The 25,331-nt window shown below is 43.0% G+C and overlaps 1 protein-coding gene across 1 annotated transcript in view; it reads left to right on the top strand.

Moving 5' to 3' along the window:
* Positions 1-25,331, top strand: part of PIBF1 (progesterone immunomodulatory binding factor 1) — a 99,611-nt gene that overhangs the window by 14,656 nt on the left and 59,624 nt on the right. Inside the window, exons 6-10 of the mRNA XM_032226261.1 lie at positions 33-166; positions 2,218-2,326; positions 4,522-4,703; positions 7,798-7,923; positions 20,389-20,487. Of these exons, the coding sequence (XP_032082152.1) occupies positions 33-166; positions 2,218-2,326; positions 4,522-4,703; positions 7,798-7,923; positions 20,389-20,487 (650 nt within the window). The remainder of the gene's footprint in view (positions 1-32; positions 167-2,217; positions 2,327-4,521; positions 4,704-7,797; positions 7,924-20,388; positions 20,488-25,331) is intronic.

Raw genomic sequence — 25,331 nt, 5'->3', positions numbered from 1 at the left:
TTTTTTTTTTTTTTTTTTTTTTTGTCTCCCAGAGTTATGAAATGGAACGAAAAAATCGGTCGGAGACTGAAGTGCGATGTCAGCGCTTAACCATTGAACTGGCTGATACAAAACAAATGATTCAGCAAGGTGACTACAGACAGGAGAACTATGATAAAATAAAAAGGTAAGTTTTTATCACCAGTCATAAACAGGACTTTCAGGCTCTCCGTGGCATTTGATAGACCTGTCTTCATACCCCTTTTCCCCTTTTAATCTCCAAAACGATCTAACTTTTGGTTGATCAAGCATCTATCCTGCGCCAAGGTGGTGCAGTGGTTAAATGCAGCACTGCAGGCTACTTCAGCTGACTGCAGTTCGGCTGTTCAAATCTCACCGGCTCAGGGTTGACTCAGCCTTCCATTCTTCTGAGGTGGGTAAAATGAGGACCCAGATTGTTGTTGGGGGCAATATGCTGACTCTGTAAACCGCTTAGAGAGGGCTGGAAGTCCTATGAAGCGGTATATAAGTCTAACTGCTATTGCTATTGCTATTTTCACACGTTAAAGCTGCAAAATTACTTGATTTGTCTGACAACAGAATAACGGAAGGGACCTTGGAGGTCTTCTGCTTCAATCCCCCCACTCAGAAGGGAAACCCTATCCCGTTTCAGGCAAATGGTTGTGCAGTCTCTTCTTAAAAACCTCCAGTGTTAGAGTACCCACAGCTTCTGGTGGCAAGTCGTTCCATTGATTAATTGTTCACACTGTCAGGAAATGTTGGATTGGATCTCTCCTTGATTATCCCAAAGGCGCTTTTTCAGGAGGCCACTGGACTTTCTTGGTTTTTCTTTGAAGACTTTTCACTCCCCATCCAAGAAGCTTCCTCAGCTCCTGGAGGTTTATCTCTGTCCTTAGGGTAACCTTAGTAGTACAAATGGGTCTGGAGTCTTCATGGCTGCAGGGTGTTTTCTGCCCTGTGTCCCTTCACTGTTAAACACAGGAACAGACTGTTGTGGATGAGTCTGGGTTGTCTCCATCAGAAACTGAAGCGCAAATGATTCCTGTGGTCCACAATTTTTTTTTTGGGTGGGGGGAAATCATTCATACTCCTGCACCATTCGAAGGATGTTCCTCATTCTTTAAAACAATGCAAATGACCAGCTGTGTGCAAGGAATATAAATCCTTCCATTCCCCACCATCCAGTCAGGGCTGAAGAAGCTTCTTGGATGAGAAGCGAAATGTCTTCAAAAGGAAAAAAAAAAACAGAAAGTCCAGTTGCCTCTTGAAAAAGCAGCTTTGGGACAACCATGACCTGGATAACTTAAGAATCCCCCATAGACATTCCCCTTGATTAGTTTTCATCTATTGCTTCTTGATCTGCCCTCGGGTGCTTTGGAGAATAGCTTGACTCCTCCTTCTTAGTGGCAACCCCTGAGATATTGGAAGACTGCTATCATGTCATCCCTCATCCTTCTTTTCGTTAAACTAGACATACCCCGTTCCAGCAACCGTTCTTTATATGCTTTAAGCCTCCAGTCCCTTAATCATTTTTGTGGCTCTTCTCTGCAGTTACGGTTAAAAAGACCTTCCAGGTTTTTATGGGTTGCTGGATAATGGAAAAATTTGCATCACATTCTTCCTTTTCTTAGTGGCTTTTAAGCAGAGGCTACAAAGCCACCAGCTGACACTGTAATCAGAGGGAATTTCCAATAGTAGATAAGTTGAGCTCCGTAATTGTCTACTTCCTTTATTATTCCTCTAAGATTTATGTTTGTCTTTTGAATCGCGCATTGGGCATTTGAAGAGTTGCTTAATTCATGCCGGAAACCTTCTCTTGTGACAATGAGCAGCTCAAGGGGAAATTTGCTCTCTGTTTTTTTTTATAGGATTGCAAGGAGCACAAATCTGAGCGTTGTGAAAGAAATTGCGCTTAAACAAAAGAGCTTAAAATAGCTGTCTGGTGGATGATCTTGGCAAATCTTGTCCTCTTGGTTCTGGCCCATTCAGGTTTCTCAGAAAGTATTTTGAAAAAAAAAATCCAAGTCCTGCTAGCAGAGCAAATTTGGATTTACGAAAAAACTGAAACTGGCTTTCAGTTGTGATCAATGGAGGAATTATTAATTATTATAGGGTTGAATTTCCTCCCATAGAGGAGGTGGCGCAAGAATTGGAAACTTTAAAGCTGAGGTTCTGTAGTTCTTCTGATGATACAGTAGTATGTTCTCTTCTCAACAGTGAGCGGGATACTTTTGAACATGAATTTTCAGAGCTCCGAAGGAAATACGAAATACTAGAGGTTTCCCATAAGGCCATTGCTGCCGAAAGGAACGATATATCCAAAGAGGTGAGATGTTCAGAGCTCATTTAACATTTCTTTAAATATTCACTATACCAATGGTGGCAACCTTTGTGTGTGTGTGTGTGTGTGTGTGTGTGTGTGTGTGTGTGTGTGTATGTATGTATGTATGTATATGTGTGTGTGTATATATGTGTGTATATATATATATAGACACACACACACACATATACCCCCCCTACACACAGACATATATACATACATACATACATACACATATGTACATACATATATACATACACACACACACATACATACATAAACATATATTCCCATGCAGATTCTTTTATTACAGTTTTTATTTCAGAGTAAAGAAAGTTCTGGACTTACAACAGTTCCTGTAGTTCAAAGTTACAAAGGCACTGAAAAAAGTGACTTACGACCGTTGTTCACACTTACGACCATTGCAGCCTCTCCATGGTGACGTGATCAAAATTCAGACGCTTGGCAACTGGTTCATATTTGTGACGGTTGCAGTGTCCGGAGAGGTTCATGTGACTCCTTGGGCGACTTTCGGACAAGCAAAGTCATTGGGGAAGCCAGCTTCACTTAATAACACTTAATAATTATAAAATAGTGTTAGCAACTGTAGTGATTCACTTAACAGTTGTGGCAAGAAAGGTCAGAAAATGGGGCAAAGCACACTTAACAGATGTTTCAGATAGCAACATAAATTGTGGCTGTAAGTCCTGTGGAGAATTAAAAGAGTGATTAGGTCCACCTATAAAGGAAAGGAAAAATAATTACCTGGAAACTTGTATCATAAACTAATAAGTCATCCAAATTTGACATGGTTTCTCGAGCCATGTCCTCGTTCTTCCCCTATTGACAAAATAAAGAATCTAATTTAGATGTGGCCAAGCCACTGCTGCATATCACATGCAGAGGTAGCCTTCCAATGTCGTGCAATGATTCTTTGGGCTCCCTTCAACCATTCATCAAGTGTCCCTAATTCTGAATTTCTGTATATTGGACATGCAGGGCCTTTGATGAGCAACAGTCACAATTAGGCCATAATGCCAGTTTAGAATGGAATGGAATAGAATAGAACAGAATAGAATAGGGGATGGGATGGGGCGGGGTGGAATAGTATAGAAAATATGAATTGGAATGGAACAGGATAGAATAGGGGATGGTGTGGAATGGAATGGATGGGGTGGGGTGGGGTGGAATAGAAAGAATAGGATAGAAAATATGAATAGAGAATGGAAAATAAAAGAAAAGGAGAAGAGAAGAGAAGAAAATATGAATTGGAACAGAACAGAAGATGAGATGGGATAGAATAAAATAGAATAGAATAGAATGGAAAATATAAATTGGAATGGAACAGAATAGAATAGGTGATGGGGTGGTGTGAAATGGAAGGGATGGGATGGGATGGAATGGAATGGAGTAGAATAGAATAAAATAGAGAATGGAATGGAATGGAAAAGAAAAGAAAAGGAGAAGAAAAGAAAAGAAAAGATGAATTGGAACGGAACAGAAGATGGGATAGAATAGAATAGAATATGGACTGGACTAAATGGAATGGAATAGAATAGAATAACTTTATTGTCCCTTTGCATGTACACTAATCGGCATACATTAAAATGAAATTTCATTGCATAAAGCTCTCAAAGGGTCACCTCCTCCAATATACACTGCATAAACATGACAAAATAAATTAAGTAAATAAATTATTATTATATTATTTCATATACCCACCTATATTATATTGACACAGAGGAACAACACAGTCCAGTTCGGATGAATACATGTTTATGGCGTGAAAAATGAATCTTGTGAGTTTACCAGAGGGATGGCTTAGGGAACAAAAACTATTACAGAATCTGGTAGTCTTGCTAGGAATACTTCAAAACCTCCTCCCAGAGGGGAGCAACAGAAACAGACCATAGAATGGGTGTGTGGGGTCCCTGACAATGCTTTGAGCTCTTAAGTCCATTGAAGCAGATTCAAATGGGAGAGTTAGCAAGACAGGCTGACAAGCATAAACTTCATGTTCCCATTATTGCCGTCAGCACCTTGTTGTATCTAGAATAAACAGACCCAACTTTCACATCAACTGCATTTTAAACTCAAAACAACCCAACTGCATTTTTTAAAACAAGCAACAACAACAACCAGCTCCTGGTTTATGGGAACAGGTTGTCTAATTTGTGGTATTTTTTTCCCCCAATGGAAAGGCTACTGCTTTGCAGCAATCCGTGACGTTGTTGCAAAAGGACAAGGACTACCTCAACCGACAGAACATGGAGCTCAGCGTCCGCTGTGCTCACGAAGAAGACCGTCTCGAAAGGCTTCACATGCAGCTAGAAGACACCAAAAAAGCCAGAGAGGAAATGTATGAGAAATATGTCACGTCCAGGTAGGCCATTGCATTCATCCTTTTGGCACCGAGAGACGGTTCCTTCAGAAGTTCTGCGGAGATTCTCCATCATCCCCCCCCCCCCAACCCCAAAGGCAACTGTTTTTGTTTTTCCTTGAATAAGAACAAAAGAATACAATCAGTTGTGATGATGGTAAAGGGCAGAGGACACTGTCAATACATATCCTTCCATTCCCCCACCCTCCGCCAACCATCACAACTGATGAAGTTTTTGGATGAGAAACGAAACGATTTTAGGATAGGATAGGGACAGGACAGGACCTTGGGGGTTTTCTACTCCAGCCCCCTGCTCAAGCAGGAGACCCTATTCCATCTCAGACAAGTGACTGTCCAGTCTCTTCTTCAAAACCTCCAGTGATGGAGCACCCACGATCTATGAAGGCAAACTGTTCCACTGGTTAATTGTCCTCACTGTTAGAAAGTTTCTCCTTAAATCCAGGTTGCTCCCCTCTTTGATTAGTTTATTTATTGATTGAATTTATATTGCCGCTTATTTGCCCAGGGCGACTCAAGTCGGCTTACAGAATATAAAACCACATTTAAAACAATCAAAACTAACAAAAAGAATCAAATAAATTAATACAGTACAATATAACAAAATCACCTCCTGCCCACCCCCTGCCCCGGCGACAGTAGATTACATGAGCCACTGAATGGGCTCCCTCTTGCTCTGGGTTCCCCAGGCGTGCTGGCAGAACCAGGTCTTCAGCGCCTTCTGGAAGAATATTAGAGTGGGGGCCGTTCTAATCTCCAGGAGGATGACGTTCCAGAGAGAGAAGACCACGGAGAAGGCCCTTCTTCTGGGTCTCACCAGGTGTATCTCCCTCGGGGATGGGACTCACAACACTTCCTGCCTCCCCTCTCTAATGGGTTGGGTAGATGTGACCTGTAAGAGACAGTCCCTCAGATAACCTGGTCCCAAGTCATGAAGGGCTTTAAAGGTGACAACCAGCACCTTGATTTGCACCCAGAATTCAACCATTTCCAACCATTGTTTCTTCTCCTGCCCTCTGGTGCTTTGGAGAATAATTTGACCCCCTCTTCTTTGTGACAGCCCCTCAAATACTGAAATACTGCTATGTCGTCACCCGTGATTCTTCTTTTCTTTAGATTAGCCAGATCCAAAACCTGCAGCCTTTTGTCATATGGTTTAGTCTCCAGGCCTTTGATCAACTTAGTTCTTCTCCTTCTTTGAGGAATAAAAGAGTTCCGTTGCCTCTTGAGTGGGGGGGAGCACTTTTGAGGTTCCACCAGAATCCTTACCAGCTCCTTTGTACCCAATAGTTTGCAGCTATAATTCTTAAAATATAGTGGATTACGGTAATCCACCAACACGAGTTTGGGAAAACTGAGCCAGAGAAAACAATGGCAACTGTTGGATTATTCAAAGATAATGGAGATGTGTGTAAATTACGATTAGTTTCTGACCAGATTTCCCTTTGGTTTCCTTTTTTTAATGCAAAAGAACCGACTGATGTCATAACCGTTTTTCTATTATTCGCAAGAGGAAGGACACATGCAGGGATTAAGCCTGATAATTAAATTGGAACTTATTAGCCAAGGTAGTTTACTGTCAGGTCTTAAAAAGTGGGTAATGTAATCACACCTGATTTTTTTTTAAAAAAAAGACTTTTCTGATCCTGTGATTTCTTTACATCAGGGGTAGCGAATCATTATAGGATTATCTACAGTGTTAAGCAGTGCTATTAGCATTGGTATTCATTTATCTGAGAAGAAGTGTGTGTGTCTGTGTGTGTGTGTGTGTAATTTAAGTAGTAATAGCAATGTTGCAACAACCTAGAAAGAAGGTGCTTTTTTTTTAAGGAAACTCCTCAGTTCTTCTGCCATTTTAATTATTCTTAAACTCAGCTGGCTGACGTCATTTCAGTAAGAAGAGAAGCAAAGCCCATTTATTTATTCCTTTATTTGCTTAAAAGATTTATACGGCTGCCTATCATGCAGGACACAACTCTGGGTGGCCAAACACAGCAATCAAATTGCAGGGAGGGAAAAAATCCTAAAACAAGGCAAAAAAAATTGGATCAAAATACTGTATTTTTCAGAATATAAGATGCACCTTTTTCCCCCAAAAAAGAGGGTGAAAATCTGGGTGCATCTTATACACTGAATACACTGAATACAGAATTTTTGGCCTCCTAAAACCCCATCCCTGTGCATCCCATTTTTTCAAAAATGGACGTGCAGAGAGTTTGGGAGCCTACAAAGTGTTCCTGGGGGCTCTGGAAGGCAAAATAAGCAAAAAAACCCGGACCGTTTTTGCCCCCTCTCCCCTCCCTTCCACCACCCCGCAGGAGCACTTTGCAGGCCTCTCAAACTCTCTGCATGTCCAATTTTTCACAAAAATTTTGGTGTGTCTTATACTTAGGTGTGTCTTATAGTCCAAAAAATACAGTACATGAATGGTTAGAAAAAAAATCATAAAGCAACATATTGATTTCAATCCAGAAATATTTCTGTTGGGTATTTTACCAGAACAGTATAATAAAGGGAATACATATCAAATCTTACATGTGTTAACAGCAGCAAGAATAGTGTTTACACAATGATGGAAAAATGATGAGGTCCCGACAGATGAAAGCGTAATAAAAAAATATTAGAATGCGCAGAGATGGACAGGTTAACATTAAAAATGAAGGAGGAAAAAAGAAACAGATTACTTTTTAACATGGGATTTGTTGGCTAACTAACAGAAACAGAGGTTAGAAACCAAAAAGATTAAGATGATGATTAATAATATAATAAAAGTTTTTCTCGTATGGAAAAACTAATGCCAATATTACTATGGGAACATTATTAACAATATGCATGTTACGATTACTACTTTGTTTATTATCTTTTGATTATTCAAAACGAATTATAGTCGGACAACACATCATTATATAGATATTGAATTTTTTATGTTTATTAAAAAGTATATCAATAAAAAATATTTTTTTAAAAAAACAACAACAACCATCTTTTAACCATACAGCAAGTTTTATCAAAGTCAGAAAGGGTTCTTCGTAAATTTTGACCTGTTTTTATCTTAACTTTTTAAAAATCATTTTCTAAGGGATCACTACAAAACGGAGTATGAAAACAAACTGCATGAGGAACTGGAACAGTTAAGGCAGAAAACATCCCAAGAGATAGATCAGCTTCGAACAGCTACAAAGGAAATGTATGAGCGGGAAAACAGGTTGGTAAAAAGAGATATTTTAGACGTAAACCTCCATAGAGACTATTGCATGCATCTTTATTCCAGTCTGGCGAGATGGGCCATTCCTCATTCAGAAACCTTTCTCTTCTGCTTCCCCCACCCCCTTTTTTTTCTCAACCCCCTAATTGTCCTCACTGTTAGGAAATTTCTCCTTAAATCCAGGTTGCTCCCCTCTTTGATTAGTTTATTTATTGATTGAATTTATATTGCCGCTTATTCGCCCAGTGCGACTCAAGACGGCTTACAGAACATAAAACCACATTTAAAACAAACTAACAAAAAGAATTAAATAAATTAATACAGTATAATATAACAAATTCACCTCCCGCCCACCCCCCGCCCCGGCGACAGTAGATTACATGAGCCATTGAATGGCCTCCCTCTTGCTCTGGGTTCCCCAAGCCCACTGGCAGAACCAGGTCTTCAGCGCCTTCTGGAAGATTATTAGAGTGGGGGCCGTTCTAATCTCGGGGGGGGGGGAAGACGTTCCAGAGAGAACATCATTCCTCATTCAGAAACCTTTCTCTTCTGCTTCCCCCCCCCCTTTCTTTTTTTCTCAACCCCCTAACATGAGGGAGAAGCCAAGGGTGAGACCTGGTTGCCTAGGAGCACAAACAAGCAAAAAGTCCATAGAAAGCAGCAGCAGCAGGAATCTGAGGCCTAAGAAAGGGAATGTTGTGATCCAGAGGGAGGGAGAGAATCAGAATAGAGCTGGAAAGGACCTTGGAGGTCTTCTAGCCCAGCCTCCCTGCTCAAATAGGAGAACCTACACCATTTCTGATAAGTGACTGTCTAGACTCTTCTTAAAAAATCCCGGTGATGGAGCGCCCATGATGGTTCCACCACAAAACCGCGGTCGACTAAAGCGCGCTCGACGAAACCGCGTACCTGACGTCATCACAGCGCGACGAAAAAAGCACGCTGTGAGCGGTAAACCTAAAATTAACCCCTAAACCTAACCCCCCCAAACCTAACCCTAAACCTAATGCTTAACCTAACGCTAAACCTAACGCTAACCCTAACCCTAACGCTTAACATAACCTTAAACCTAACCCTAACCCTAAACCTAACCCTAAACCTAACCCTTACCTTTACGTGAATCGGCTTGCTTTAAAAGCGCTTTTTAAAGCGCCCTTTTTTCTCTGCGGTCGTTGTTGTCGCGCCGCTGATGACGTCAGCGACGCGCTTTAATCGGGCGCACTTTAGTGGACCGCGGTTTTGTCGTGCCACGCCCATGATTACTGAAGGCAACTTCTGTTCCACTGGTTAATTGGCCTCACTGTTAGGAAGTTTCTCCTCAGTTCCAGGTTGCTTGTTTCCTGGATTAATTTCCATCCATTGTTTCTTGTCCTGCCCTCTAGTGCTTTGGAGAATAAATTGATCCCCTCTTACAATACAATACAATACAATACAATACAATACAATACAATAGCAGAGTTAGAAGGGACTTTGGAGGTCTTCTAGTCCAACCCCCTGCCTAGGCAGGAAACCCTATACTGTTTCAGACAAATGGTTATCCAACATCTTCTTAAAGACTTCCAGTGTTGGCATTCACTACTTCTGGAGGCAAGTTCTACTGATTAATGTTCTAACTGTCAGGGAATTTCTCTTCAGTTCTAAGTTGCTTCTCTCCTTGATTAGTTTCCACCCTTGGAAACTTCTTTGTGGCAGGATACTGGAACACTGCTTTCATGTCCCCCCTGTAATGTATGCTTGGCAAATAAAGCCCATTCTAGTCGGCCTTCATGTGCCTTAGGGGTTGTGCAAGCCTCCAGGCCAGCCTCCAACATTTGCTACAGCATATGGAGGACCATCAAAGTGACTTCGCCACGCTTTTCCTCAGAAGAGAAAGCTGCCTGCCATGATGGCAGCGAGTAGATTTGAATTGTTACTTTGATTTTTATCCAGATTGATTTTTTGGGGGTGTGTGATTGGTTTCATGGTATTGTTCAACTGGGCACGATGCTTTCGCTCATTTGAGTATGGGCGTCTTCACAGTGATTGTGATTATAAAGCAACAGAGATTCCCAGCGAAGGACTCGGCTCTTGAAGCTGCTGCAGAGAGGAGCTACTTCCATTAGAAAATAAGAGCGAGTGGAAGAGAGCTGCACAGAATGGCAATAAAAAAGTGTTTGGAGTTTGTTCTCTCGATTAACCAGTGGGTAAATTATTGAGAAACTCTCTGAAAGTGTAGACATGGTAGACACTCTCGATTGGAATGGCACATTTTGAATCTGGCGATTTAAGAGTACACTATTTAACTGCTTTTGCGTGCTCTTACACATGTACACCATGTTGGATACCTTGTCTAACTACCAACCTTTCCTTGCTTTGTAAAGATTTCAAAATTCTCCTCCTTGGCCTTCTTTTCAAAGCAGTAAGGCTTGCTTTAACTTACTCAGACGGAAAAAGGTAGCTGTGACCCCTGTTAGGGGTATCTCCGTTGGAGAACAGAAAGTAGCGCAGTGGAATGTACAGCTAGAGAGAAGGAACGTTGCTAATAGAAGAAACACACGAATAGAGTCTCAGACACTGCTAGTAAAAACAAGTAGCTTTACTACTAACAATAGCTTCACAAGCAGTGATAGTAAATGTGTGTCTAAACACAATTCAAAGAACAAACAATTGCTTACAGTCGCAGTTCACGTTCCAGTCATCAAGCGAGCAAGTAGTCATCAAGCATAGGACAAGCAGAGAGAGAGAGAGAGCTTTCCTGACTCCCTCTTATTGTAAAGTTAATTGCAGCTGATTGTAAAGTTAATTACAGCTGATAAGTACATTCACCCAGTTAAAGCAACATCGACCATTTGTTATTATATATGAATCTATATTGCCTATCCAACACTAGGAGTATATGCCCAACAACCCCTTCCAGCTCTGAGCTTCTACGTATAATACTAAGGAATAGCAATAGCACTTAGACTTCTATACCACTTCATAGCCCTCTCTGAGCGGTTTACAGAGTCAGCATCATTGCCCCTAACATTCTGGATCCTCGTTTTACTGACTTCGGAAGGATGGAAGGCTGAGTCAACCTTGAGCCAGTCAGAATCGAATTGTGTTAAAATATTCATGACTGGGAGAGACATGGGAACAAGGTCAGCCAATGAATAGGCATAACAACAAAGTCAACCAATGGGAGCTTAAACGGATCTGAGTCTGTGCAGAGAAATTGAAACGGAAACTAATCTATAAGCTCTGTATTGAGTCTGCTGCTCTGAGAAGTAAACTAGCAGCCTGTCTAGGCTTGTCTGCTGATATGAAACTAACTGCTTGTGTTTGCCTGTAACTCTCCTGCCTTGTGTTTACTTGGAAGAACCACCTGTTGGTATTGTACATTTATTCATCTATTCTTATGTATATAAAGAAGTTAATGAATCCTGTTGAAACAGTTATCTGTCTGTGCTTTCTGGATTTGAATGTATGCAACACACTGACAAACTGCTGGCATTCAGCAGAGTTAGCCTGCAATATTGCATTCTAACCACTGCACCACCACAGCTCTTTGGCCTTCCACATGCAACCTTGAAGTATTGGTGAAAGAGCTGCCACCATAGAATAAACACTGTTGTGTACATCTTATCGTTGCATTTACAGCCCTAAAGTCCGATTTGCTGCCACTGCCACCTCTCCTTGTCACAGGTATATTGTCATAAAATGCAGTGAAAATCTAAAATGGGCCTTAATAAGTTCCATGTTCCTCCCTGTTTAAAAGCACACAACTAAAAGCAAATAGAAAGAGAGAGAGTAACTAAATATTTTTCTCTTTTATATGGAGAACTCCAGCCAGAGTGAAATCCGGTTTTGGAGTTTCCCTTTTGAGTGGTTGAGAGAACTTTGTGTCTGCTGTGAGTCTGACAAATTGCCAGCCTCTTCAAACCAGCCCAGTCTAGGTTGAGATCCTTTCAAATCCAACGCACCCCTCTTCTTTTCTCCAAAGATAGTTTTTTGCATACAAATTGAAAGTAGAGATAAAGAATTCTTCACTCGCATCTCAGATACTTGTGGTAGAATTCCATGGCTACCAAACCACAATTATTTAGTTGTTGTTTTCTAGAAATCCTTTTTGAAATGTTTTGTTTTTCACAGTGAAGGAGGCCTTAAAAAACCCCAGAATATAGAATTGTTTAGAAAGCTTGCCATAATAACGAATCCCGCTGATTGGGGTTACGAGCAGCCAGTTCACACCTATTCGGGAGAACCAGTTGTTAACTTTCTAAGCAATTTGGAGAACCGGATGTTGGAAGAAATCTCATTTTGTTTTTTCCCCCACTTTACAGGGCTAATCCTGTAAGGAAGACAGGAAGGAAACATTCTGCCGTTGTTTCTAGCCTGATCTTTATTGCTCTGATTACAGAAACTGCCTCTCCGGTTAACCTTTATTGCATTGTCACAGCTAAGGTGAAGCGCCCATTGACCTGCGTGACATTGAATTGGCCACACCTACCCACTCACATGACCACTGAACCCCGCCTACCCAACTGGTCATTAGGGCAGAGAACTGGTTGTTAAATTATTTGAATCCCACCACTGGTCACGAGTTATTAAAATGCAAACCTAAAAAAATTGTGCGGAGAGCAGTGCATCAAACGCAGCTTTGGGCATTGACTGGATGTGCGCGAACACGACAGAAATGTCAGCTTTAAAATTATTTCAGGCAGGTGAAGAACTAAAATAGGCAAGGAAGCCTTTAGCCCTTATTTACCTTTCCCAGTCAGCAAAATTATGCCAACCACTAATTGCATCATGGAGATTAACAAATTTTTGGCTTCCCGTGTTCCGACTTGTATTGCATTACATAAAAACAAGCTTAAGGTCTGTTTCTTTAAGGGAGCTTTGACAGATATATAAAAATGTTTGCAGGCAGTATGGGCTAAGAATATTGTTCTGGAAATGTTTGGCAGAAATCCTGTTCCTCCTCAATCTCAAAATGATGTGATGGCTTGGCTGCCAAATCTTGAATGTGGATGATTTAAAGGAACGTTTCAGAATCTTGAAAACAATGCTTTATTTTTATCCTTGTTGGGACAGAAGGGGTGTGGTGCGTCGGTGAATCATTCACGCTTCCCCTGTGTTTTTGTCCTCGAGCTTACGTGCCTTCTGCTCTGTATGCCCTTCATCCTTTTCTGCGTTTTAAACTTGCACCGAGTTACAACACTTGCATCCATAACTTCTAAGGTTCTCTTGCTGTCTCCCCCACCAGCATGCAATCTTCCTTCTGCCCTCCAACTCTCCAGACCTCTCAGATCAACTACAGTACTAACAGAATAACAGAGTTGGAAAGAGGGACCTTGGAGGTCCTCTAGTCCAACCCCCTGCTCGGGCAGGAAACCCTATACCATTTCAGACAAATGGTTGTCCAATCTCTTCTTTAAAATGTCCAGTGTGGAAGCATTCGCAACCTCTGGAGGCAAGATAATCTTGTGGATTTAAACATAACAAGACAGAGCTTAATTAACTGAAATTAAATGAATTCCCACTAATATCAAATAGAATAAATTAGTTGTGACTTTATTGGAAAAAAAATGTCTTCACTTTAAAGGATAAAGTGGTCCATGGTAGACACACACAACTTCTGAAGGCAAGCTGTTCCACTGATTAATTGTCCTTACTGTCAGGAAATTTCTCCTTAGTTCTAAGTAGTTTCTCTCCTTGGTTAGTTTCCATCCGTTGCTTCTTGTCCTGCCCTCAGGTGCTTTGGAGAATAGCTGGACTCCCTCTTCTTTGTGGCAACCCCTGAGAAATTGGAACGCTGCTATCCTGTCTCCCCTAGTCCTCCTTTTCATTAAACTAGACATACCAGCAACCATTCTTTATGTTTATATGTACAAAGTAGACTAGACTAAGAAACCAACTCCATATAACTCAGGCATCTGCTTTTTTCTGTTATTGTTGTTGTGGTGACAACCAGAGTGCAGAATTTTGCAAGTCTCAATGTGCTTCCCAATTTATCTCTGTGTGAACAGGGGAGGGGCTTGCCTGACATTTTTTCAGGTTGTTTCAAGCCTAGCATGTCTAATTGTTGCTTGTCTTTTCCTCCTGTCCTTTAAGCAATAGCACGTAGCCTTTTATACCGCTTTACAGTGCTTTACAGCCCTCTCTAAGCGGTTTACAAGAGTCAGCGTATTGCCCTCAACAATCTGGGACCTCATTTTACTGACCTTGGAGGGATGGAAGGCTTGAGCCAGTCAGGACTTAGGACCATTCCAGCATCCTCATGGTCACTAGTTCAAAATTTGGATGCTTGGCAACTGACTCAGAAGAATGGAAGCCTGGTGAGATTTGAACTGCCAAATTGTAATCAGCCGGCAGTCAGCAGATGTAGCCTGCAGTACCCCCCTTTAACCACTGCGCCACTGTGGCTCATTCTCGATGCTTTTTCCAAGAATCCACCTGCTTAGGCTTAGGAAAAATACAGGTATTCCTCAACTTACAATGGTTAGTTTCGTCACTATTCAAAGTTACAACAGCACCGAAAGAAAGGATTTATGACCGCTTTTCACACTTAATGACCACAGTATCCCCATGGCTACCTGATCAAAATTCAGACACTTAGCAACTGACTTGACGTTTATGACAGTCGCAAGTGCCTTGGAGTTACATGATCCCCTTTTGTGACTTTTGGACAAGCAAAGTCAACGGAGAAACCTAGGTTCACTTAACAACGGTGTTACCAACTGAACAACGGCAGTGATTTGCTTTACAACCATGGCAAGAAAGATCGTAAAATGGGGCCGAACTCACTTAACAACTGTCCCGCTCAGTATCAGAAATTTTTGACGCAGTTGTGATCCTAAGTCAACTGGAAGAGGCCCAATTCACTTTTAACAGACGTGTTCCTAATTTAACAACTGTGGAGATTCGCTTGTCGGCTATAGCAGGGAAAGTCGTAAAATGGGGCAAACCTCACTTAACGACTCTCGCTTAGCAACAGACATGTAGGGCTCAGTTGTAGTTGTAAGTTGAGGACCACCTGGAATTCCTCTTGTAACCAACGGCAATTCCAGAAAAAAAAATACATTTTGCTCCTGTAGACCTACCCCTGACACGGAGTTTATCGTTGGTTAATTGCGATAAGCTTGTGATAGCTTTGAAATCCGATTTGGGACAGTCCAACCATCAGATCACAGGACTTGAATATCTCATACATTGCAAATATGAGGCATGAAGGAAGAGGCAGTTTGACCCATCTTGCTTAATCATCTTACTTGCCAAATCATTGCCCTTCAACTGAAAAGCCACTGGCTGGGGATGAGATGGGCTGATTCTACTGAAGGTCAGCTCAATTCAATTCAATCAGAATAAAGCTGTAAGGGAGCCTTGGAGGTCTTCTAGTCCAACCCCCAGACAAGTGACTGCCCAGTCTCTTCTTAAAAACTTCCAGTGATGGGGCACTCACGACTTCTGAAGGCAAGCTGTTCCCCTGGCTAATCGTCCTCACTGTTAGGAAGTTTCTCCTTAATTCCCGGCTGCTTCTCTCTTCGATTCATTTCCATCCATTGTTTCTTGTCCTGCCTTCTGGTGCTTTGTAAAATAAGTTGTACCCCTCTTCTTTGTGGCAGCCTCTCAAATATGGAATACTGCTATCATGTCCATCCTCCCTCCCTTTTTTTTTCTCTAGACTAATCAAGTCGTCCAACCGTTCTTCGTATGTTTTGGTCTCCCGGCCTTTAATCATCTTACTTGGTCTTCTGATTGATATTCTGATTGATTCTGACTGATGTTGGGTTTTAACAGGGGATTTTTGGGCAGGGCAGTAGGGCTATTGGGGTGGGGGGGGATCGATCAGGAATGAGGACCACTTCTGGGTTCAGGGTTCAAAGGAAGAGGCTTATGCACTTAAACTTGGCATCTTGGCAAAACATGGAAGTATAGCAGGCCTGAGGAACAAGCTAGCTAAGCATGGGCTGGAGTCGTCCAGGGAGATTCTCTGTCTTCCAGGTCACGGTTGTCCCAAAGGTGCTTTTTTGTTTGTTTTAAACATCTTAGTTGCAATCATCTTAGTTGCTCCTCTTTGCACTTTTTCCAGAGCTTCAACATCTTTTTTTTGTAATGTGGTGACCAAAACCAGATTCAGTATTCCGCGTGTGGTCTTCCTAAGGCTTTATAAAGTGTTACTAATACTCCTTCGCGTGATTTTGATTCTATTTGATTCTGTTTGTTGTTGTTGTTGTTGTTGTTGTTGTTAGTCGTAGAGCTGCTTCTGAAGAAGAAACAGCGTAAACAAGAGAAAAATAGCCAAAAGGAGAGAAATTGATCCTGAGAGAAGATACACGTGGCTTGTTATCATCATCTGAGGATGGTTTTGGTGGAAGCTTAGCCAGCTTAGCTGTGTAATGCCTAACGTGTGATGGCAGCCCGTTTCTCAATAAAAGTAATTATAGCTCATCATCCTTGCCTTGAGGGGCAAGGAGCTTCCTTCCTTCTCTATCCTTAAGCAGATTGAGGGTTGTGCTTTCTCCAAGGATAACATGCCTTTGGGCTCAGGTTGTAGCAAGAAATGTAGGCTTTGACACCAAGTTAGACCCTCTCAATGGAAATGCCAACGCGTGTGCTTCTCACTACCATTTTCTGGTCTGATTCACATGTTTTGGTTGCCGGGTCCTGTCTTAAGCCAGACAGTACCTCAAGCCTGAGGTACTGTACTTACCTCAAGCCTGAGGTACTGTACTTACCTCAAGCCTGAGGTACTTACCTCAAACCTGAGGTACTTACTTCAAGCCTGAGGTACTTACCTCAAGCCTAAGGTAACTTGAGCTATAAATAAACTTGAAATAGATCAAGAATTAATATTAAGATGACCTTGGAACAAGCAAATCTACATCTACTCCACTGAATTGGCACCAACTACACACAACTTGCCGTTATGTATTTTATCCCTTGTGCTATTTGCAGTGAGGGGGAGACCTACAGGAATGACAAGGGAAACCTTTCCCAGTTTTTAGAACAGAACAGAACAGAATAACAAAGTTGGAAAGGACCTTGGAGGTCTTCTAATCCAACCTCCTGCTCAGGCAGGAAACCCTATTTGCAAACAGTTGTCCAATCTTTGCTTAAAAACTTCCAGTGTTGGAGCATTCACAACTTCTGGAAGCAAGTTATTCCACTGACTGATTTTTTTTCTCACTGTCAAGAAATTTCTCCTCAGTTCTAAGTTGTTTCTATCCTTGATTACTTTCCCTCCATTGTTTCTTATCCTGCCTTCTGGTGCTTTGGATAATTTTATTTTTGATACTCATGGAATTATTATTATTTTTTTCAAATTGCTTTTTTCTTCCTTTCCAAAGTTTTTTCCTCCTTTCCAAACTCTGCCCCAACCAAAAACTGGTAATTTGGGATATTAATTTTCCTACTACAGGTAATCCTCAGCTTACAAAAAGTTCATTCAGTGGCCATTCAAAGTCGCAATGGCACTGAAAAAAATTAAGTGACTTATGACAGTTTTTCACTCTTACAGTTGTTGTAGCATCCCCCCCACAGTCACATGATCAAAATTCAGACCGCATGGCAACTGACTCATATTTATGACGGTTACAGCATCCCCAGGATCACGTGATCCCCTTTTCCGACCTTTGGACAAGCAAAATCAGAGTCACTTAACAACCATGGTGATTCGCTTAACAACTGTGGCAAGAAAGACCGCAAAGGCTGTTGCAGGTTTTTTTAAAAAATACTTTTTTATTTTCCACTTACATAACATATAATCACATGTATACTATTACATAGCCAATATCATATTGTATTAATTAATAATTACATCAGTTCATCTTGCCATCAACTCCCGGGGGGAAAAAAACCCTAAACCAATTATTGGCTCTTCTGCTCTCCATACATCACTTTCTTCTGCCTCTCTCCTCCCCCTCCTTACCTCCTTCCCTCCATCATCCTTTTCTACTCTACTTCCCCTTCCTTTCTCCTTCTCCTCTCTCCTCATTCCACTCCTCCTTATTCTTCTCATCTTCCCCCCTTACCCTCTCTCCTGTCCCTCTCTTCCTATCTTTCTTCTCTCCTCTGCTTCCCACTCTTCCTCTCATTCACGTGGTGTATTTCAGCTTCTGAGCAAACTCCATTCTACGTTGATGGTATTTATGCTTCCATATCAATATACTTAACATATCTTAGTTTTAAAGAAAAAAATAAGAGAAGACAGTATACATGTGCAATCATATTACTTTAAAATCTAACACCCCTCGTCAAGCCTAATATACTTCCCACCCTCCCCCCCAACCTTCCCTCCCCTGACTTCCCAGAACCCATACACGGTATAAATCTTTAACAAAAAGAGTCTAAAATATATTTGAAAAAAAGAATACAAAATTGATAAGATCTTTAAATTGAACTTAGCTCCTCCTTGCAAGGCTGTTGCAGGTTTGAGGTCAGGACTAAGACCATGGAGAGATGAACCCATTTGGTGTATGCCCACTCCAGTGCCATGTGGCATAAAAAGGAGGGTGAATGTAAAATATCCTGCAGGGGAAAGGATTCTTGTCCAAAAAAAAAAAAAAGTGATTTGGAGCCTAAGGCTGTCAACTATAGAAGCTTGTAACTAAAGGAAGTCTCTGATTTGGCTTTAAAGTTGCTACCGTGTTTCCCCCAAAATAAGACAGGTTATATTCTTTTGACTCCCGAAATAAGCACTTGGCCTTATTTTCAGGGAGGTCTTATTATTTTTGAGGTGAAGGAGGCGGCGAGCGTGGTCACCTCATGGCTGCTGCTGTGTTGCAATATTTTCAGAGGAGGGCTTATTTTCAGGGGAGGGCTTATTTTAGCGCATGCACTCAAAAGCTCAATTGGGCTTATTATCCACGGAGGTCTTATTTTGGGGGAAACGGGATAGTTTTTAATTGATCAAGAGGAATTAATTTTGAATGTGGGATCTCTGTCAACCAAACTGCAGTGAAGGGCCTCTTCTTTAAATGAGTAGAAACTGGGTGACACAAATTTCACGTTCTCAATTTCCTTCCACAAAACGCAGTCCAGGTAATTTAACCGAAGTCTCAAACTACGCAAGGAGGAGGAGGAGGAGGAGGCCAAGGCAGCAAGGGTGGTGGCTGGGAAAGAGATATTTTTAGCACAAGGGAGATTTGGACGCCTTTAGAAATCCACTGTCCTCTTGCTTACCTTCCTTCAGGTTGCCAAGCTTGATCGGTCGGGGCATTTTTTCCGTCTGCATCAGCCGCCTCCAATTTACCTGTGTGTCAACATCACTCAGGGCAACAGCACCTTACTCAGAGCAGAATAATACCTGCATTTCTTCGGTTGAATGAGATTTCTCGGCCTTTGATCCTGTCATCTGGGCGGCTGTGGCTGGAGCAACTCCACCAACAGCCTTGGGAAGGCCCCGCGTTAGTTGAACAGAAGAACAGGCCGGCCTGCTGACAATTTTAATCTCGCTCGACCTATGGTCCTCAGAAAGGGGGCTTTTTAGCAGGGTCTCTTTTGCCGCTGTAAGTTGCCTGTTCTACAACATTTAGAAAAAAAAAACCCACTAAAACAGTGATGGTGAATCTTTTCGGCACGGAGTGCGCAAACTGGAACATCTGTACATGTGTGCGCGCTAGAACGCCGTAACCTGAAAACCAGCTGGCCAGCATGTCCATGCCTGTTTTTTGGCCATTTTTTGGCCATCTTCAAGCCACTGTTTGGACTGGGTTTTTTGGGGCCAGAAATGGCCTGAAAATGGCTTGAAAAGGGTCCAAAAACGGCCTGAAAATAGCCCAGATGGCCTGGAAACACCATGGAAAACGGCATGGAAAACAGCCCCAAAAACGGTCCATTTTTTGGCCACTTTTCAGGCCATTTTCCACCACTCCGGTGCTTGCAAAGACCAGCTGGCGATGGTGCGCATGCCCACAGAGGGGGCACTGCATGCCAACTCTGGCACACATGCCATTGGTTCACCATCACGGCACTAAGTGGTTGAACTAAGACTAGGAAGTGCCAATTCAAGACCACTTTCAGCCATAAAATGGGAGTCAGCCTTGGTCCAACCTCACTCAACCCAGCCAACCTCTCTGTGTCACTTCAGCAGATAATAGGCAGATTCAGCACCAAGTTTGATGCTTGAGTATTCAAAACACCGAAGTTTCTCTAGTTGGGCAAATCAATGTTGGTTTTTCTCCCTTTCCCCCCTCCTTTTCGATGTGCGTGTGTATCGTCAGAGAAAGACTGAATTGGTAGGTATGTTTTGAGAAGCATGTTCTGGATGTGGACCAAAAACGTGGAAATAAGAAGCTGGGGGGGAAGGGGTTGTGGGAGGTGGGGGAAAGAGAGGTGGAGGGGAAAAACAAACTCTTCTTTCAAGATCAAATTATGGCATGTTGGAACCAGAAACACAAAACTCGCACCATCGCTTTTGAGCAAATACTTAAGAATAAAAGGAATGTTTATTGTGCAATCCTTTTTGTTTCATTTTTTTTATTATTATTATTATTATTATTTCAGAAACCTGAGAGAAGCGAGAGATAATGCTGTGAGTGAAAAGGAAAGAGCGGTGATAGCTGAAAAAGATGCATTGAGCAAATACGACCAGCTATTGGAACAGTAAGTGCCTTCCCCATTCCTTGAGCGCACCTTTTGAAAAAAGAGGAAGGTTTTGTGCAAATAAAGGGAAGACTGGGGCTTTCTGAGAATGCGTCGATCTTAGTGCTGCTTACTGTGAACTGTTGCGAAGACACAACTAGGAGAAAGTGCTGTTGGGGATGAGAGCAGGGGTGGGTGTGCAAAAATACAAAAATTTTAGCAAGGGGGTTCTCTGCCCGGTTGCTGGGTGGGCGTGGCCATGGTGGGTGTGGTCCAGTTGACCTCCTGCACTATGGCAGGGATGGAGGGCATTTTTGCCCTCCCTGCACTCCGAAGCCTTTTTTTGAGCCTCCGGGAGGGCGAAAATGGCCTCCCTAGCCCCGGAGGCCCTCTGGAAGCCAGAAATGGGCCCATTTCCGGCCTTCCTGAACTTCTGGTCGGCCCGTTTTTTGCCCTCCCCAAGCCTCCGTGCATGCCCTGCACTTACCTGTATCAAAAACGGGCCGTATGGGGACACCTGGGAGGGGTGGGTGGGGCGGGGCCAGCCAGGAGTGGGATTTGGGGTTCTTTGAAATGCACAGAATCTTAGCTAGAGATTCTCCCAAACCCCTGCAAACTCCCAGAAGTCCATCCCTGGCTCATGAGACCTAAAAACAAAATGTCTAATAAATGAATACATGGTAGTAGAACAAGCAAACTAAGCTGGTTATTTATTGGACTGCAACTTTCATGCTCCCTTGCTCGAACCATAGAGGTTCTAAGCTCCACCCCCAAGGAAGGTCCCGGATGGGCACTGCAGCTGTGAATTTTCCAAGATTGTGCCTGGCCTCCCAGTTGTTCACTGCTCACTCTCTCCCTCTCCCCACATTAGCAGATGAGTTGGAAGGGACCTTTCAGGTCATCTAGTCCAACCCACTGCCTAAGCAGGAGACCCTACATCTGCCTCTACCTAGGATCGAACTCACAACCTCTTGATTGGGAGGCAAGAGCTCCACCTCTTGGCCACAGCAGCATTGTTCAGTCTCCCCCAGGTCTCTGTTCTTGGTGCTCCCTCTTCTCTCCCAGACGGAAAAGGTTACGGTGTCATTATTCCCATGAAAAGCGGCGGTAAAAAAAAGATGGATCCCCAGCCAAGCTTTGGAAATGCCACAACGGGCCTCGCTATGAAGCAAGACCTTTTCCCTTAAGGAGTTGGCAAGGGGTGAGAGGGTTGATTAATCGTTTTCATGCATGTCATAAGGTTTTCATGAGATTATCAGTGGCAACACAACAGTGAAGCAACTTCTATGAGAGGCTGGAAACGCTGAGTGGGAACAGAAACCCACATGGAAATCTTCTGTTTTGTTTGAATGTGTGTGTGGACATGTCAAATCTACGGGAATTGTACTGTGTACAAAAACTTCAACCCCTTTTTACCTTTTCCCAAGAGCTCCTATTTTAAACGTTTCGCTTTCTTTTGAGAATAGAGCAATAAACAGTGCAGGATTCAAAGAATCAGGGAGGTTTCTTCAGTTGATTCATTTATTTGAAAATGTCCAGTGATGAACCCCCAGGAGGAAGACTTTAATGGTTAATCCTCCTAATTTCAGTTTGGGTCTCTCTCTCTCTCTCCCTCCCTCCCTTCCTCTCTCCCTCCCTCTTTCTTTCCCTCTCTCCCTCTCCTCCCTCCCACTTTTCCTCCTTCCCTCTCTCCCTCCCACTTTTCCTCTCTCTCCTTCCCTCCCCCATCTCTTCCTCTGTTCCCCCTCTCTATCCCCCTTTCCTCTCTCTCTCATGCTCTCTCTCTCCCTCCCCCTTTTCTCCCTCCCCCTTTTTCTTTTCTCCCTCTTCTCCGTCCCCTCTCTTTCTCCCTCTCCTTCCTCCTTTCCCTCACTCTTTCTCTGTCCTTCCTTTCCTCCCTCGTCTCTTTCTCCCTCTCTTCCCTCCTCTCCATCACCCTTTTGCTCCCTCAAGCTCTCCCTCCCCTCTCCCCTTCTCTCCCTCCCCGTCTCTCTTCCCATTCTCTCCTCTTCCCTTTCCCTTTCCCCCTCTCTCTCCCCTTTCTCCCTCTCCCTTTTCCCCTCCCCTTTTTCCTCTCCCTTCCCTCCCTCCCCTTTTCCCATCTCTGTCTTCCTTGTCTCCCTCCCCCTTTCCCCCTCTCTCTGTCCTTCCTTCCCTCCCACATCTCTCTCTCCCTCTCTTTCCCCCTCTCCATCACCCTTTTGCTCCCTCAAGCTCTCCTCCCCTCTCTCCCCCTTTCCCCTTCTCTCCCTCCCCGTCTCTCTCCCCGTTCTCTCTCTTTCCCGCTCTCTCTCTCTCCTTTCTCCCTCTCCCTTTTCTCCTCTTTCCCCCTCCCTTCCCCTTTTCCTCTCCCCCTTTTCCTCTCCCTCCCCTTTTCCCATCTCTCTTCCTTGTCTCCCTCCCGCTTTCACTCTCTCTCTGTCCTTCCTTCCCTTTCCCTCTCCCTCTCTCCTCCACCCTCCCTCTCTCTAAAACTTCCAGAATTGCTTCTCACCTTCTCCTTGGGCACTGAATCCTGGAGACTTCTACCCCTTCTTTCCAGGAGTCCCTTCAAAGTGAAGCTGACCATTCTCCATAGGATTTAGACTCCAAACCTTTCCCTATCTTTGAAAGCTTGAGCTGCTCTGATTCCAGGACTGCAGTGTCTTCCTTGTATCTTTTTCTATCTTGGAACCCAAAATGGCACACAGTACTATAGTCCAAGCAGGGCATTATAGATTGCAAATAACACCTGCTGCCATCTTGAGCTCTACAGATCTTAGCTAAGATGGCACAGACTCTTTCATCAACTGCAGCACATTGTATTGTGTTGTGATTTTGTTGTTGTTGTTGTTGGCTGAAGTCACTGGCCCAGTAGAATCAACGTGAGACGATGCCGTATCCAAAAGATTGAAATAACTCTTGAGATTCTGTCTTAACTGATCAGGTTTACTTCCCACCATGAAGGGAGCTTGCCAGGCTCCTGTGAATCAGTTGCCCAGCGCAACCTAAATGGTCCTTCAGAATAATGTTTCTTTCATGAGCCTTATCATTTGCTACACTATATTGCCAAAAGTATTCGCTCACCCATCCAAATAATCAGAACCAGATGTTCCGATCACTTCCATAGCCACAGGTGTATAAAATCAAGTACCTAGGCATGCACACTGTTTTTACAAACATTTGTGAAAGAATGGGTCACTCTCAGGAGCTCAGTGAATTCCAGCGTGGAACTGTGATAGGATGCCACCTGTGCAACAAATCCAGTCATGAAATTTCCTCACTCCTAAATATTCCACAGTCAACTGTCAGCTGTATTATAAGAACGTGGAAGTGTTTGGGAACGACAGCAATTCAGCCACGAAGTGGTAGGCCACGTAAACTCGTCCAACATCAGTGTGTGACCTCACAAATGCGCTTCTGGAAGAATGGTCAAACATTCCCATAAACACACTCCTAAACCTTGTGGACAGCCTTCCCAGAAGAGTTGAAGCTGTTATAGCTGCAAAGGGTGGAACGACGTCATACTGAACCCTATGACCCAAGGTGGTGCAGTGGTTAGGGTGCAGTACTGCAGGCCACTTCAGCTGACTGTTATCTGCAGTTCAGCGGTTCAAATCTCACCGGCTCAAGGTTGACTCAGCCTTCCATCCTTCCGAGGTGGGTGAAATGAGGACCCAGACTGTGTGGGCGATATGCTGACGCTGTAAACCTCTTAGAGAGGGCTGAAAGCCCTATGAAGCGGTATATAAGTCTAACTGCTATTGCTAAGTTCATATGCGAGTAAAGGCAGGTGAGCGAACACTTTTGGCAATACAGTGTATGTTATCCTATTACCACCAACCTAACGTGGAAGAAATGTAAGCCAAATGGGTTTTTACTTTCCTGCATTTCTCCTTATCTTACAAAATGGAGTTACATTGATGTGGTAACATTTATACTTTATTCATTAAACATGAAATTCAGTCAACTGAACATTCAAAAATGCATCCCAAATACCATTGACTGACTCCGAGAGTTGATATGGGTTGCTGCCAGCGTCCTAGGTCGTGACCCGTCAAAAGCACGGAGGACAAAATCGCGCTCGACGAAAGCGCGCATGTGACGTCATCACAGCGCGACGAAAAAAATTAAAAATTTAAATAAAATTAAAATTAAAGCAAGCCGATTCACATAAAGGTAAGGGTTAGGGTTAGGGTTAGGTTAAGGGTTAGGGTTAGGTTTAGCGTTACGTTAACGGTTAGGTTTAGGGTTAGATTTAGGTTTAGGTTAAGGGTTAGGGTTAGGTTTGGGGGGGTTAGGGTAAGGTTTTCGCTTTTTAAAACATTTTTCGATCACAGTGCGATGTTTTCGTTGCGCTGTGATGACGTCAAATGCGCGCTTTTGTTGAGCGCGATTTTGTCCTCCGCGGTTTTGTGGTGGAACCGTCCTAGGTATCAACCAAATACCTTCTTAAGATGTACGATGTTCCAAAGTTTTTTGCAGTTCCGCTGGTATTATTGCAGGAAGCTGCAATTTCTTGATGTACTGTGTAAAATTCTTGGACATGGTGTCAAGTGCCCCGATGACAATGGCTATCACTGTCACATATTTCATTCATAGCTGTGTAGTTTCGATGGCCAGGTTGTGATATTTTGTGATTTTTTCCCCCAGTTCTTTTTCTTTGACTCTGGCATCTCCTAGTACAGCGATATCAATAAATTGTACGCTTTGGCCCTCAACAACCGTGATATCTGGCGTGTTGCGTTCCAAATAACGATCCGTCTGTATTTGAAAGTCCCACAAGATCTTCACCTTCTCATTTTCGGTATCTTTTTCCACTTTACGATCCCACCCATGACCTTTTGGATACAGCTAGGGCATATTTTTACATAATGACCAGTGGA

Source organism: Thamnophis elegans, chromosome 11 (assembly GCF_009769535.1).
Source record: "Thamnophis elegans isolate rThaEle1 chromosome 11, rThaEle1.pri, whole genome shotgun sequence".
Lineage (NCBI taxonomy): Eukaryota > Metazoa > Chordata > Lepidosauria > Squamata > Colubridae > Thamnophis > Thamnophis elegans.
Note: the sequence above shows the minus strand (reverse complement) of the source record. Positions and strands in the feature narration are given on the sequence as shown.